Below are 14606 nucleotides of genomic sequence, written 5' to 3'. Positions count from 1 at the left end.
CTAGCGCTCCAAAAGACTGGCACTCTAACTTACAGCGCTGACAGAAAACCTAAGAGGGAAGAATATATGATACTGATCTATCCAATTCGCCAAATATTGAAGGCCACACTTATAGAAGGCTCAATGCACAAAATCCAAAGTCTTAAAGAGAATTTGTTTCTTACTCAAAGCCAGTGTAATTAACATAGTGACTTATACCCATCTGTGAATGCCCAGAATCAGACGTGCAACCCCTTTCAGTACCATTTGCAGTATTTGAACCCATTCATCGGGGTCCCTAACTAAACCGAGTTCCCCTAATCCAACCTGGTAATTATTAGAGTATGGACAAGAGATGGAGATGGAGATGGAGATGGAGAGATAGAGGACCTAAAATGTTATAATTGCATGGAGAACGCCAAAACAAGTCCCACGTACCAAAAGGATCTGAGAGCAAAAAGTGAGTTTAATGTTAATCCTGACTCCAAGATACTTAGCTATGCTGTTAGTTGGAAGGGTATGGAGGTAGATTTGGCCAGCAATCATACACACACTGCTCACCTACCTCCCGGAAGAGAAGAATCTGTTTTATCAGCAGTGCATTGTAAATGGCTCTCTTGTAGCCAGATCAATGCATTTGTAGGCATGAACGAACAGTATAGCCATATCTACCAAATTAGGTTCAAACATCAAGAGCAGCTGGTTATTATCTGCATAAGAGATAGTAATCACCCCAAAGAATTAAATTTGTTTGACAAAGGGTGCCATGCAGATGTTAAATTATGTAGGGCTGAGCTACGAGCCTTGCGGCATCCAAACCTCAATTGCTAGTGGACCACCTGTAAGACACCAGCCACATATTCTGCTCTCTTTCCTCCCTGTGTTGCCCCATTAATGGGATACAGCGTTGATTGTTGCAGATAAATCAAGCAATAAAAGTGCAGTGCCTTTACCTTCCTCCAGGGTAAATGTAATCACCTCAGACACCTCCAGAAAAGTTGTCTCCATGATATGCTGTGGACGCAATTTGGATTGAGTATGATGTAGTAAATGATTCTCCTCAAAAAAGCTGGATGGGTGTGCACTGAACAATTTTGTCAGCATTTTAACACAGCCAGCATAAGTGAGATACGGCGGAACTTTGATAAGACTGAGGGGTCAGTGAACTGTTTTTTTTTTTTTTTTTCCAGTAAGGGAAGTACAGTTGCTCCTGTCCATATATGAGGCGCCATCACATGGTCAACAGAGCTAATAAAAAGCTTAGTGAGGACAGGCAGAATAACTTCAGCCGAAAAGGCCAGGAAAGCAGAGGGGAAAAGGGTCACTTAGAGATCCTAATCTGCGCTCTCTAAGAATGTGTTTGTCTTGTATAGCAAAGAATTAACCACATTTATCCAAACTGAGTCCTACCTCCCGGCAGGATCGGGTGCCATGCCCTGTAGGGGCAACAGGCTTAACTTCGAATCCGGCAGCAGCCCAGTGTGAATCTTAAGAAGTTTAACTTTAAAGTAAGTGGCTAATTTATTGCAGATTTTTGCCAAGGTTAGTGTGCTCAGAGTAATAGCTTTGGGGTTCATAAAACGCTTGATAATTTTAAAGATTTTCTTAGGGAGCTCTCAGCCCTGTCCATTTGGGCCATATAGAAAAAGCGTGGCGCTTTCTTAATTATTCTATGATAATCTTTCAGAGCTGACCTATAATGTTCCTTATCAGTCTGACAATTACTTGAATGCCATTTATTCTGCAACTGCTTAACATGTCTCTTAGGAATCAGTAGCTGAGGTGCCCCTTCTTTCTGAAGGGCAACAATGATCGGGGGCCTGAGATTTACTGGCATGAAGTACTCAAGCGTTGAATGCAGCAGCATCCCCGATACTATTGCCTGTAAAAAGTGGCCTGTAAAAAGTGGCAGTGTTCTCTAAGTAGTTTGAGAAGTCAAAGTATATTTATCCTATGCTCTGGTTCCCCTCTTCTTCTTTATATCAACATTGCTCCCCCCACCATTATAGTCCCACAGAATTGGGACCAAGAAATGGTCTGACCAAACAAGAGGAATCAGCTTCCCTACCGATAAAGGGAGAATAGAAAAAAGAATATCTAATATATGCCACCCTTGATGTGTAGCAGCTGAAATCAATTGCTGAAAATTAAGTGCTGGGCAGGAGTCAACAGGAGTCTGACTTGATGCGTCTGTATCTGCAGACACATATAGACTACAGTCAATAATTTAGCAAAATTGGCATATTTTGGGGCTACTGAGTGGATGGCATCCTACCAAGAGTTTACAAATTCCGACACTTGACATGGTGGATGATAAATCAGAATTAAAGCTAATGAGCGTTTGGGCCCAGGGAGATGCAGAAGGTCAAACTGTATGCTCCCTTTAGTTGACTAAGGTGAAAGGTGGAGCAAGGAAAATTGCTTCAAACTATCATAGCTATAACGTCACCTAATTTTTCTAGCCTATCCGGTCTGTAGATGATTTAACTAAGAGGGACTGCTTGACATATACTCCAGATTCGATTCTGCACATAGCCATGTTTCGGTGAGAAACAAGGCATCTCAGTTCATGTCAACAAGAAGTTGAGAAATGTGTAATGCATGTTTGGGGAAGAGAGCGAACATTCACAAGGCAGGCTTAGAATGGTTGAAAGCCTTCTACGTCTGGACCAATTATCCTAGTCTGATCAGACAGGTCCTGGATAACATCTAAAAAGCAATTGCATTTATTACATACATAGGGAGCAATCTGCTCCTTGCAGGAGAATCTCACTCACCCCATTTTCAAAGTATTCACTTTAAACAACTCACCACTAAAATAAGAGAGTGGAATAATCTTACATGGGGCAGGGGAGTAACAGGGACAGTAGCTGGCGATGGAAGGGGAGGGATGTGAACGGTACACACTGGCTTACCTTTGAAGTACCTTTGGCAAGTCCACTGTGTGTCCGCACTGCAACCTACAGTATATGGGCCATAAGGAGCCTGATGCTGGACAACTAGAGCGTGCACCTTCATAAAACGGCACCTCGGATGACCAAACAGGAAGAAAGCCCATCGTTCAGCAACTGCCAAGGCAATCCATCTCCCTACATGGATGTTCTTGTGCTATCACAGCAGTGTTGATGCATGGGAATAAAGAAATAAAGAAATTGTGCATAAAGGCTGTCGAGACTTACCAGCCGAGCCATCAAATCCCGATATGAACTCACGCCTGCAGTCACAGGGTGCAATATATTCACTCTGCAAAACAGAAGGCCATAGTACACGAGGCAGTGAGCACAAGAAAGTCATAATAGACATCAAATAAAATAATCTATAAAAACATTTTCATGCTGATTTGTAATGAATATCTTTCCCTAGGTGTCACATTTATAGGTCCTTCGTTAGGCTAGCTCAGTGAAAAAAGGGTAATTGCAATCAATGGTAACCCTGGTGGTAGCCCACAGGAAGTGTTAAATGAAAATGAAAGCACAGACTTTCCTTAGTTAAAAAGAAACACCCAATAAAGAAAAGCGCTTAGTATAATGGGACCATTTATCAAACATTTTTAGAAAGTCAGAAATCTATGAATTGATGACTTTCTGGAGATTCACAAAACACCAGAGAGAGTACATGAATATCTATGCATGTCTTACTTTTCCACTTATGCTCCTCCTCCGAGCTTTCCCAAGGTATTTCTGTGGCACGGCAGTCAATGCAAAATGTTTTTTTCTTACTGAAGAAATCCTTTCTCCAGCAAGCCCCTGAACTTTATGATTGTTTTCTTTGCACTCAAATCACTTGAAAGTACACTGACTGAAAACTTTTTTGAGAAAGTATATATTGGAATAGAAATAAGAGCAAACAAGACATCTAAAGTTACAGCCTAGTCCACAGAGCCAAAAGCAGAACCAGAAGTGGCATTATAGTGAGTTCACCACACTGAAATGCGTACCCCAGTCAACTTACCAAGAGAAGATTTCTTTCTGTACAAATAATAGAAGGATCATTCATTGTAAAAAGGAATGGTGGCAGGAAGGTATATGGAGTAACACAAGATAGCCTTACAGGTGTATTCATTGTTGATTTCGTATATTTGTCAGTACAGGGACATCATATTTTCTTTATATTCAGGAGCCAGGATGAATCAGATGTAGAAGGGTGTGGAAATAGGAGGGGCATGGGACATCCAGAACAACAGCAGCAGCATGTTATAAGATCATCTTCTTAGGCGTTCTCCTGCTAGTAATGGTATGCCACATAATAACTGGCCGCCACAGACTAGTACCAGATTTACAGCTCATGCTTAAGACTGTTAGAACGTAGTTGACTAGGAACATTTGGCTGGTTTAATCATATGCAAACTGTCTTTTATCATATATGTTGTTTACAAAGCATTAAAACATACAGGAGAATGTTCACCTTCTTTAGAAGCAAATGTTAGTTTAACCCGCATGATTTGGCACCAGTGACTAAGGTGGCTCTCTGGTCTTGTGTTCTCTGTACTGAGAATAAAGGGGTATGCATCCTGGGCGAATATATCTTAAGGTTGCCATAAACAACAGACATATGCTGCAGTAGAACCTTTGACCTTCTGTATGCATGCCTGCTAAAGTAAAAGGTGAATGATCTTCGATGTTGCAGTAGGTCTAGGAATGGCCTTGTATCTCTCCCAGAGCAGCACAACCATTTCAAGAGCATAGAAGTGTCAAAGACAGAGATAGACGTCACTCAGGCACTCAAAAGTGTAATCGCATGAAGCCACATTTACGTGCAGTTCAGCTTTCAGGATAGAGTGGAATTACTGGATGGGGCCTGTCATAAGACATGCAGCTAGTGGACATGATGTCCACGGAAGTAAAAAATCATCCATTTTAGAAGGATGCACTAGGATGCTGTGTATTATAATGGCATACCAGTTAACAGCTTAACCAGTTACAATCTTAAATATATATCCCACAAGGTCCTTTTTAATATTAGACAAGTGGGAGGTGTAAACAGTGTGGAAATGAGGTATGCTGGTTAATTTACACCTCATTTAATTAATTACATTTTTATAGAGTTGGTAAAGAGGCATCCAAAGGATGCTATATGATGAGCCTGGAATAATAAAAGAGGTAAATGCTGGATGCGGAGTCCGGATTATAAGGCAATGTTTGAAGCGCCTTGTGCTGTAGTGAAATGATTTTGATGATTGAGCATTCAACTGGGTGTGTGGGGGAGAGAGGTACATTTAATGCACGTTTCATGCAGATCCGTCAAGCTGGAACTAAAAAAACGAGGGGCTCCAAAAGTGACATGTCACTGTTCAACTTAAATAGGACTTTTTTTTTTAAATCAAGAAATTAACAATTAAAAAGTGTTGCGATATTGGCACGAGGAGGATATCTTTTTGAGATGATTTAAAGATCTGCCTGAATCACAAATCCAATTAAACAAATAATTTTAAGCAAGGGAGCTTTTGTTCCCATTGTGCACTGCGCATTTCTGTCGATTCAAGCATTTGAGGCACTCGCATTAAGATGGCCATCACAGAATTTCTGTTTTGGCCATCATTACCCAAGCAGGGTGCACCAACCACCCTGTTAGGAAAAATAAAAAGAACCTAACAGAGCCAAGATCAATATATAAAATAATTTATCAAAGGAGAGTGAGAGAGAGAGCGAGAGTGAGACGGTATGTCTGTTAAGCGAGTTATGGATTGAGGTTCTGATCATAATGTGCAAAAGTCTGTGGTTTTTCCATTTTAATTGGCAACCTTAACCCTATACTTTATCTGAGCTTTTTAATAGATTTCTAACTTTTTTTAAACATATGTTAATAATGTATTATAATTTAAGATAAACATAACCACCATTTTAACTTTTGTTTTCTCAGTGAAAAATATATATATGTGTGAATGTATAATATGTATTAAAAAATATATATTCACTTGAAAAACCAAAGGTTACAGGGACGTTCTAGTTAGGCTCAGATTTTAAACGTACAAAATCATACAAATTCAGCGTGTTTATAGTTAGAGGTATTTCACGCACAGTTATCTCATCAATTATTTTACTGCAAATGTTACAGTGACATTATCAAAGGAGGCGCACTGTTGCTGTGCATGTCTGGGGATGACCGCCGGGTCTGGCCTGCGGTCAACCCCCTATAATCACCCAACCCGTCATCATGCACGGGTTGGCCGCAGGGCCTGGCCTGCAGAGAGTGTTTGCAGCCAACCGCCTATAATCACCAAATCCACGTTGCAAACGGCTGCGGGTTGGTTCTCAGCAGCAGTTGACAAGAAAGAACCTACTCGTCACAGTCACTACATGAGGTATAGAGCTCCCCGCGCCTTCACTTTAACAACTTTTGCCAAGGCAGGTGGCAGTCCCTGGGGCTTTCATAAGCCTTAGGAGAGGTGCCCCATGCACCCCTACTTTTATCAGCCCAAACTTTCCAAGGGACCTTGCCCATACAGAGGCAAAATAAAAGAAGAGCGCAGGCGACAGCATTTTTTTTTTTTAAATCTCAGAAAAATGTGCTGAACCATCTGCAGATTTTCCAGCAATTTAAAAACAAAAGAAAATGCTTTGTAGCCCTGGTAGGGTTCCTGGGGCCCCCAAAACCAAGACTAGGGACTCAGGGTATCCCTACCCTGATCCCTTTTCTTTTGTTTTTTTATGGGACTCGGCTGAAGCCAAGTCTATAAATGGCTGCCAACAGTTCCTTGTTGAAGTTTTGGCAGCTAATCAAATATCAGCACAAGGAATATATTTTCAAAACTTCTGCATACAAGTAGTCAACATGTTTCGGCCCTACGAATGACCCAGAAGGGTTGGGGCTTTTGTGTGGACCAGGATTCCTATGTTTCCCCTAGGGTGGATCCCTGACTCTATACATACACCTCCAGTGTGTACACATTGAATATCAGCGTAAAGTTTCTGCTGATGAGCGACAATTCTATTATCCTATAATATTCATGAGGTCCTGTTACACAAAAGGAAAAATAAAAAATGAAAAATTAATGATGCTTCACATGAAAAAATAATGGTGACAAACGTAAGGGACATGCATAGAAACATGAAGATGAACAACAGTCTTCTCTTACTGACAAGCTGTGCCAACTCTGTTTAACAGTGAAAACGTTATTTATATGATAATGTGCCCTTGCTCACAAAAGGTACACAGGAATGGCCTCACATAATAAACGTATTAGGATGGGCGAACACTGTAGCAACATCACATGTAAGGAAAGTACTATATGAATGACTAATCACTTCTTGGATCATAATCCCTCTGTCTAATTCATTATGTGGGTAACCTTGGAAAAGATAATACCCAAACAACACAGCACTACTTCCAAGACACTTCTGAACAGGGAATAATGTGGTGTATATTGCCTAAAAAGAACATACATGTTCTGGATGATGCGATACCTTGGCTATAGCGCCATCTGAATAACCCCAATGTAAGGCTGAATTCAGCACAAACAAGGTCTGTATGGCAGTGTCAGTCTCAATTCAATAAAGTACAAAAGCAGCTATATGCTACTCATCGACAACATAATGATATGTACGTGTGGTTTTCAATATATTCGTTTTGTATAATCACATTACATTCTTCAGTAATGATATCGGGCTGGTCTTTAAAGTAAAAGACCACACCATACTTAGGTGAAACAATGGTCTACGAATCACCATTGCACCTTGGCACATAAAAAGTACATTGGGTTACACACACTATAGGATTCTAGATTACAATTAAAGTTGTGATATAAATCAGTCAATGTTTTCCACTATCAATGCTGTGATGCTTATTTGGCTTCTCATACGGCCATAAGACTGCATGTTCATGTGACTACATTTCCCAGGCTCCATGGTCAATGAAGTGCAACGTCACCTAGACACAACACACAGTAAATAGTTAGGTTTTAGTACATTCACAATAGAGAAAAGCCTGAGGTATGAAGAGTCAAAGTCCTTTATAAATATTGAGATACCACTCACAGTTACTATTTCTCTTCACTGTTCTCTCAGTCCACGCATGGTTTATGACTGCAGGACCATACTAGATTACAACTCCCATGGCACCCTTGGCTGACGCATAGTAATGTTACCTGGTCACAGTACAACTGCACTGCTGGGTTTAAGTTACAAGCTGATGTAAGAAAGATCTTGTGATAGGCAAGAGGAGAAAAACATCAAATAGGTTAGCAAACAGGGAGAGACCATTGATGACTAAGTGACTTTTCATTATTAACAATGAGGACACACACCTTGTTTTAGTTTGTGACTACAAGGCTCCCTCTGTTTATTCATTCATCAAGTTTTATATTTCTAAAGTAAGGGTAAGGAACTGAATGGATGTAGATGCACTGTTTGTACATACGTGCATATGATCAGATTTACAGTGACTTTCAGTGAATACCCACTGCATTATTGTTTGTAGTGTATATACACATCTCTGCAGTGTACACAGTTGGCATAACTTGTCAACAAGAGAAGACTATTCTTCCTCTTTAACTTTGTATGCATGCCCCTTATGTTTGTTACCATTATTATTTTTTGTCCGGATGTTATTAATTTTCCATTTTGTTTATTATTCATATTTTGTGTGACAGGACCTCATTAATATTACTGGATAAGATAATCGTCACTCGCCATCAGAAACTTGACACTGGTGTCAAATGTGTGCATGCTGGAGGTGTATGCATGCAGTAATAGATTCATCTTAGGGAAAAGTAGAGAACCCAGTCCTGACAAAAGCCTCTGAGTTATTGGTAGGGCTGAAACAAGTTGACCAGTTGAATGCAGGACCAATAACTCTCCTGAGCATCCCATGTTTTTAACCTTCTCATCACCACCTGACTATTAAACAGGAAATCCTTAAGGTAGGTGAATGATATTTTTTGTTTACCCCTGTCTGGATCCTCAACCACATCTTTCTGCATGCAACCTCAACACAGCTGAGGCCCATCGGCCATTAGAGCTTTCTTTGGCAAGCATGAGAAACCAATGATGAAGCGTAACACCCAGAGGGGTTTGTGAGGTCATTCCATCTATTTCCAAAAATATTTGAGGGTCCTTATTTTGACATTAGGGACACAGTTATACCCTCAACAAAGCGGTATAATCCCACACCTAGGCACTCTACTTAGGCCCATATGTGATATGTTTGCCTGTTGTTATAAAGGCTCTGCAATACATATCATGTTTACAAATTTACACCCTGAGCGATGAAGATTTGCCCAGAGGTACCCTACAGTGTCATTTTTGTGAAAAGAAGCAATAACCAGTGATCTAAATGAACAGTAATAAACCTATTCATGTTGAAGGGCCCTTCCCCTTTAATCAGTACTCCTCAACGTCCCTACCTGCACAAAAGCCTCATCCAATCACAAAGACCAAAGTCTAACACAGGTCTGAAATAACTTGTCAAATTACTACTTCCAAAAGATAGAGCACAGGTATCCCTAGGGTGTTACGTTTGAGCAAACCAACAGCTTCATGGGGTGAGCTGATCAAAAACCCCTTAGGAGATTTTTAAACCTCAATGTATTTTCCATATCTATATACTACACTTCCTCTCCATCTGCTGCAGGAGCATCTTGAACAAATGCAATATTAGTGGAGCAAGGATCCAGTGCCTATCGAGCACAAGCACAGAAGCAATTAATTGATCACACATTCTGTTGAAATTTATAATGACAGAGCAGGTGACATCCATGACCAAGGTTATCTATTTGCTTTTAAAAGATTTCACTAAATTATGCAGATTTTTCCAGTATCAGAATACATTAAGGGAGCAGTGGCGTAGCGTGGGGGGTGCAGGGGGGGCCGGCCGCACCGGGCACAACATCTGGGGAGGGGGGCGCGCTCGCACTTGCGAGTGCTAAAATCCACGGGTTAGGGGGCGCAAATTACTTGCCTTGCCCCGGGTGCTGACAACCCACGCTACGCCACTGTAAGGGAGTCAGGAGACTGGAAGGGAGGACAGCAGAGTTGACCTGAGGAGAGGGGATTGGAGGGAAGTGAAATTGGGAGTACGCAAGAAGTTAAAGAGAAGGATGACATACCTGGTGGGCATCTCCAGATGGAACAATATAAGCCTGGATTGGCTCAGGGACAAGTCCAGAGGTCTTCATCACTTGCCTCAACTTTCTGAGGAGTTCTGTAGTAACCTTGGGAGCCATTTTGATACCTGCAAAATTAAATGTATCTCAGTACCTCACCAATGAGTATGCATTCATATACATGATCACTACCACTCTAACAGGAACACAGACTTAGGGTTCTCTTAATGTAAGTCTACCATACAAGCAACATGTGGGTACTATATGCAGAATCATTTGTTTTTATATAAAAATCTTACTGCCCAAGCACACATCAAAACACATTAATTGAGAATATGGGCTGTCATCAGTGCTAACTAGACAGGCCTTGAAAAATCTACTCGACCACTCGCTATGGCGAGTCATTTTTTATCAAGTCAAGCTATTTTTGGGTCCTCCTCGCTCCCTCTGGCGGGTTGACAATGAACAGGTGTTCTGTTCAGTCAGAAAGTAAAGGAGCAATAAAGACTGCTTTAAATCTTGTTATATTGTCACATTTTCTCTGGGTTAAGAGACAGAGGTCAAAAGATAGTTTGTCTTGCAATTAATTTCCCTTCTCACTGCAGAGTTCCAGGATTTTGTAAGGTGAACTTCTCTGACCTGCTGTAACAAGATTTATTTAAATGTTGTTTATTAGGAAAAACCTGACACCATACAGTCTTTAATTTCACAGTAAGGCAACCGTACAAACATTTCAAATTATTACTGTAATTGTGAAAACCTATTTTTTTGAACTTGTGTGATGAAAAAATAATTTAAAAGGCCAAAAACAAATCAGAAATGTTTATTAGTGATGTGCAAAAGATACATATGTTTTGAAACACAATTTTCACAGGTTATTGTTAATACTCTATATAGCTTCATCAGTAAAGCTGCAAGTTAGTGGGAAGGTTTTTGGAAATTTATTTGAAATTTACGGTGAGTAAATGACAGTATGCCACCACATCATGCTTTAGTAATATATTTATTAATAGTGAGAGTTTGAACATAAACAGAAACTTTCCTGCCTTGATGGTATTTCTATTAGTAAACTAAGATGCAAGTCATGGATCATCTGCACCCTATATGTAGGCTAGATTCTTAGTATACATGGAGCAAACAGTTTGTCTATTTAATCAAGCAAATTTTTCTGTGCAGCAAAAATGTTGAGCTCACATATTTGAAGGTGTACTCGTATGTGAGAATGAAAAAAACGGCGACTCTGTAAACTAACTGCCTAGGACCAAACAATTTGAGACCCGTTTATGGGTTGAGTACATTACAGTTAGGTTAAGTAGATTATTCAAGTTACTCGATCTACAGGTCTAGTAAAAATGTTATGACTTTTTGAGCCCTGTTAGAGCTTTTCATAAAGCTAGTTAATCCCCTGTTTCCTGGGCCTAACTTGTACTGGCCCTGTAACTCAGCATCCAAAAATAACCAATGAAACTGGTATCTGTAATTCTCGATGTGAAATAATCACCTTGTAGGCTCAATGCTCTTGCAATAGGGCCCCAAGTCTAGATATAAGGCCTAACCCACTCCTCTAGGCTACAAATACGTTGTTACCGCTCCTCTGCCACTCAATCTGTATGAATTAAAATTCTCTCTACATGTGTGTGTGTGTATGAATTTACTCGTACAACACCATAGACATTCAGCAGTTATAGTTAGAGGTATTTCAAGTATATATAACCCATATCCCAAGGTAACTATAACTGGCGCCCTGGCCATGCACTGCTAATTACCCCAGATATTACAGCACTCATGGCAACTTCTATAACCTTATTAAAAATATAATGAAGCTTTAGCAGTCAAATTAATGAAGAAAAAACTGTTCATGGCTGGGGCGCAACTTATAGTTATCTTAGCGTGTACGTTATAGTTACTTGAAATAACTAACTATAAGTAAATGAGTAAATTCAGAACCGAACTATAAAGTCCCTGTAACCTATCATTTTTTCAGTGAATTTCTATGCTTTTTTAAATTATATTTCCAAACCATGACGTCCCTGTAACTTTTGCTTTTTTAAGTGAATATATACATGTATATATATATAAATATACACACACATATATATGTGTGTGTGTATATATATATATATATATATATATATATATATATATATATATATATATATATATATATATAGAGAGAGAGAGAGAGAGAGAGGTAAATAAAAGAAAGAGAATGTAAGAGAGACATTAAGATTGCATGTATGAGCAAGATATCCTTATAGTTGACAAGGGTTTAAAAGTGGCTACACAGCAAAATTTAAAAATATATAAAACTCTAAAATTGAGATACGACTATAACTTCCATCAAGATGTAGTCATTTAACATCAACATCCCACCCGCTATATACTGACAACAATAAGGTCTATACATATACAAAAAAAACATTGAAGTGGGTACCTCCTCAACATTTTGGTTCTCAATATTTCTGACACAATATTCTGTCCACATGATATTTTTGTTTCCGATTTTCTGTCAGTGATCCACCTAGCTGGGGCCAGACGCATCCTTTGAGCTTCTGAGAGTCAGGAAATGGGCCTCTTGTTGTCAGACTGAGATAGGGGTACACTCCAGGGGTCAGAGACAACGGATGAGTTCCAGAAAAGAGACAGTGGATATGTCCGGGGCTACGTTAGGCTTGCCGCAGTAGCACTGCTTAAGGTTAACAACTCAATCTCACCAACAAAGCAAAGCTTCAGTCCTGGATTTTCACTTAACAGCAAATGTATTCTGGGAGCTGTATTTCAGGTTTACTTCAACTGATACAAGTGACCTAGCACACCTGAAAACTACTGTCTGTACAGAAGGGCCAGCAACCACAGCAGAAGATACTATGCATAGTTTCTATTGCTTTGTATAGTACATGTACAACGCTCTTAAGAAGTAAAAGGGGAATCTACTCTTAGTAATCTACAGCTCTATTTGTGCAGCCTAAAAACATATGCTCCTTTTTGTGAGCAGGGACCTGTAAATTGTAAGGATCAAAAAGAGGTAGGGTTTAAAGTAACTACTCCTGTGGGGAAGTTGAAGAACAGGATGTCATCTACTTCTGTGTTAGGATTTTGAATCCATTGAAACAAGATGATTAAACCTTTATGTTGAAATATGGGATTCTTTCTAGATGGTATGTCTTCTTTCTACTAAAGGCAGAAGTCTTGAAGTGGGTAAATTATGCAAGAGGTCCTCCAAAGTGGCCATTACAATTTCATTACTGTTCAAAAACTACATCTGAACACTGGCACTGCTAGAGTAGTATCAAATACTCATCCTTAATTACTGTTATGTCCCTCTAATCGACACAGGTTTAGAGCAGGGGTCTACACCCTTTTCTGTGATAAAAGCTACTTATGTTCATTGAAACTCATTGAGAGCTACTAATCTTAATAGTGTTGTAATAGAAACCAAAGACAAGGTTATATTAGTGGCACCATAAGCAAGGTTACTACCAGCAATCACTTCAGTGTATCAGGCAAAGTTGCCAGCAGTAATGTAAAAAAAGGGTTTATCTATATAGACTGCATCTACATGGGTAATACAAAACAGCCATAGTTGGAATGACTCGGGTACTAAGGTAATAACATCTGTAAAAAGTCTTCCCAGTGCCACATGATTAATTGCTGAAATATCAGATTTAAATATATTTTGAAAATTCAGGCATTTTTCTACAAATATCTGTGTAGGATTTCTGAAAATAAACATATTTTCATCTCAAATATACACTCTCAATTTTGGTATACATACATTATTTGAACCAAGCAAACACTTCTAATTTAGTAGTCTGGGATGCAGAGGGGTGAGCTACTTACTGGTAGCTGGAGAGCTACCACTAGTTCACAAGCTGCTTGTTGGGGAAGCCTAGTTATAGCATGAATTGGAATTGTATTCATAGAGTACCAAATATCTAACACCAGGAGTTCCATAAAATGAAATAGTTACATGCTCCTGAATAGGGCAATATCTGAAACTGAAAGGGATCTATATAGTGCCTGGACACCAAGGTGCTAGGGGAGGAGATGGGGACTGCCAGGCATACAAACATGAAGGTTTACAGCTTTCCTGAAGTAGAGATGATCTATGATAAAGGAAAGAGAAGTGATGAGACAATTCCAATGTTTCAGTATTATGAGAAAACTACAGACTGACTGCAGATACATAAATGACTGAATTTTAGCACTTACAGGAGACATTTGGTGGCATACTATAGTACCAAAGGAGAGAAAATGAAGGTGTAGGATCAATTTATCTACCAGAATAGTAAATGCATTGCTAGCTCATGCAGAGACGTGAAATCCATGTATTTCATGACTGAGAGCAAGGACTACAACCTGAAAACTTTAGCTACTCTACTCTTATCATTTGCATTATGCCTTTGAAAGTGTCAGGGAGGCCTAGATAGATGGCAAAGTCCTAGCAAGTCAGGTTAAAACAGAAGCACTGCCCGAGATCGAACAGTCATCAGAAAAAAAGGAACAGAAATAATGTTATTCAGCAGGTGACCACTGAGTTAACTTGAGAGAGTAGAGTGAGGGGGAGTTTAACCGAACAACCATATTC

The 14606-nt window shown here is 39.6% G+C and overlaps 1 protein-coding gene across 1 annotated transcript in view; it reads right to left on the bottom strand.

The window, feature by feature from the left end:
* Nucleotides 1-14606, bottom strand: part of XPNPEP1 (X-prolyl aminopeptidase 1) — a 433587-nt gene that overhangs the window by 370155 nt on the left and 48826 nt on the right. The window contains exons 3-4 of the mRNA XM_069239428.1: nucleotides 10022-10146; nucleotides 3159-3222 (exon numbers count right to left, since the gene is read on the bottom strand). Of these exons, the coding sequence (XP_069095529.1) occupies nucleotides 3159-3222; nucleotides 10022-10138 (181 nt within the window). The 5' untranslated portion in view covers nucleotides 10139-10146. The remainder of the gene's footprint in view (nucleotides 1-3158; nucleotides 3223-10021; nucleotides 10147-14606) is intronic.

This window comes from Pleurodeles waltl, chromosome 6 (genome assembly GCF_031143425.1).
Source record: "Pleurodeles waltl isolate 20211129_DDA chromosome 6, aPleWal1.hap1.20221129, whole genome shotgun sequence".
NCBI lineage: Eukaryota > Metazoa > Chordata > Amphibia > Caudata > Salamandridae > Pleurodeles > Pleurodeles waltl.
Note: the sequence above shows the minus strand (reverse complement) of the source record. Positions and strands in the feature narration are given on the sequence as shown.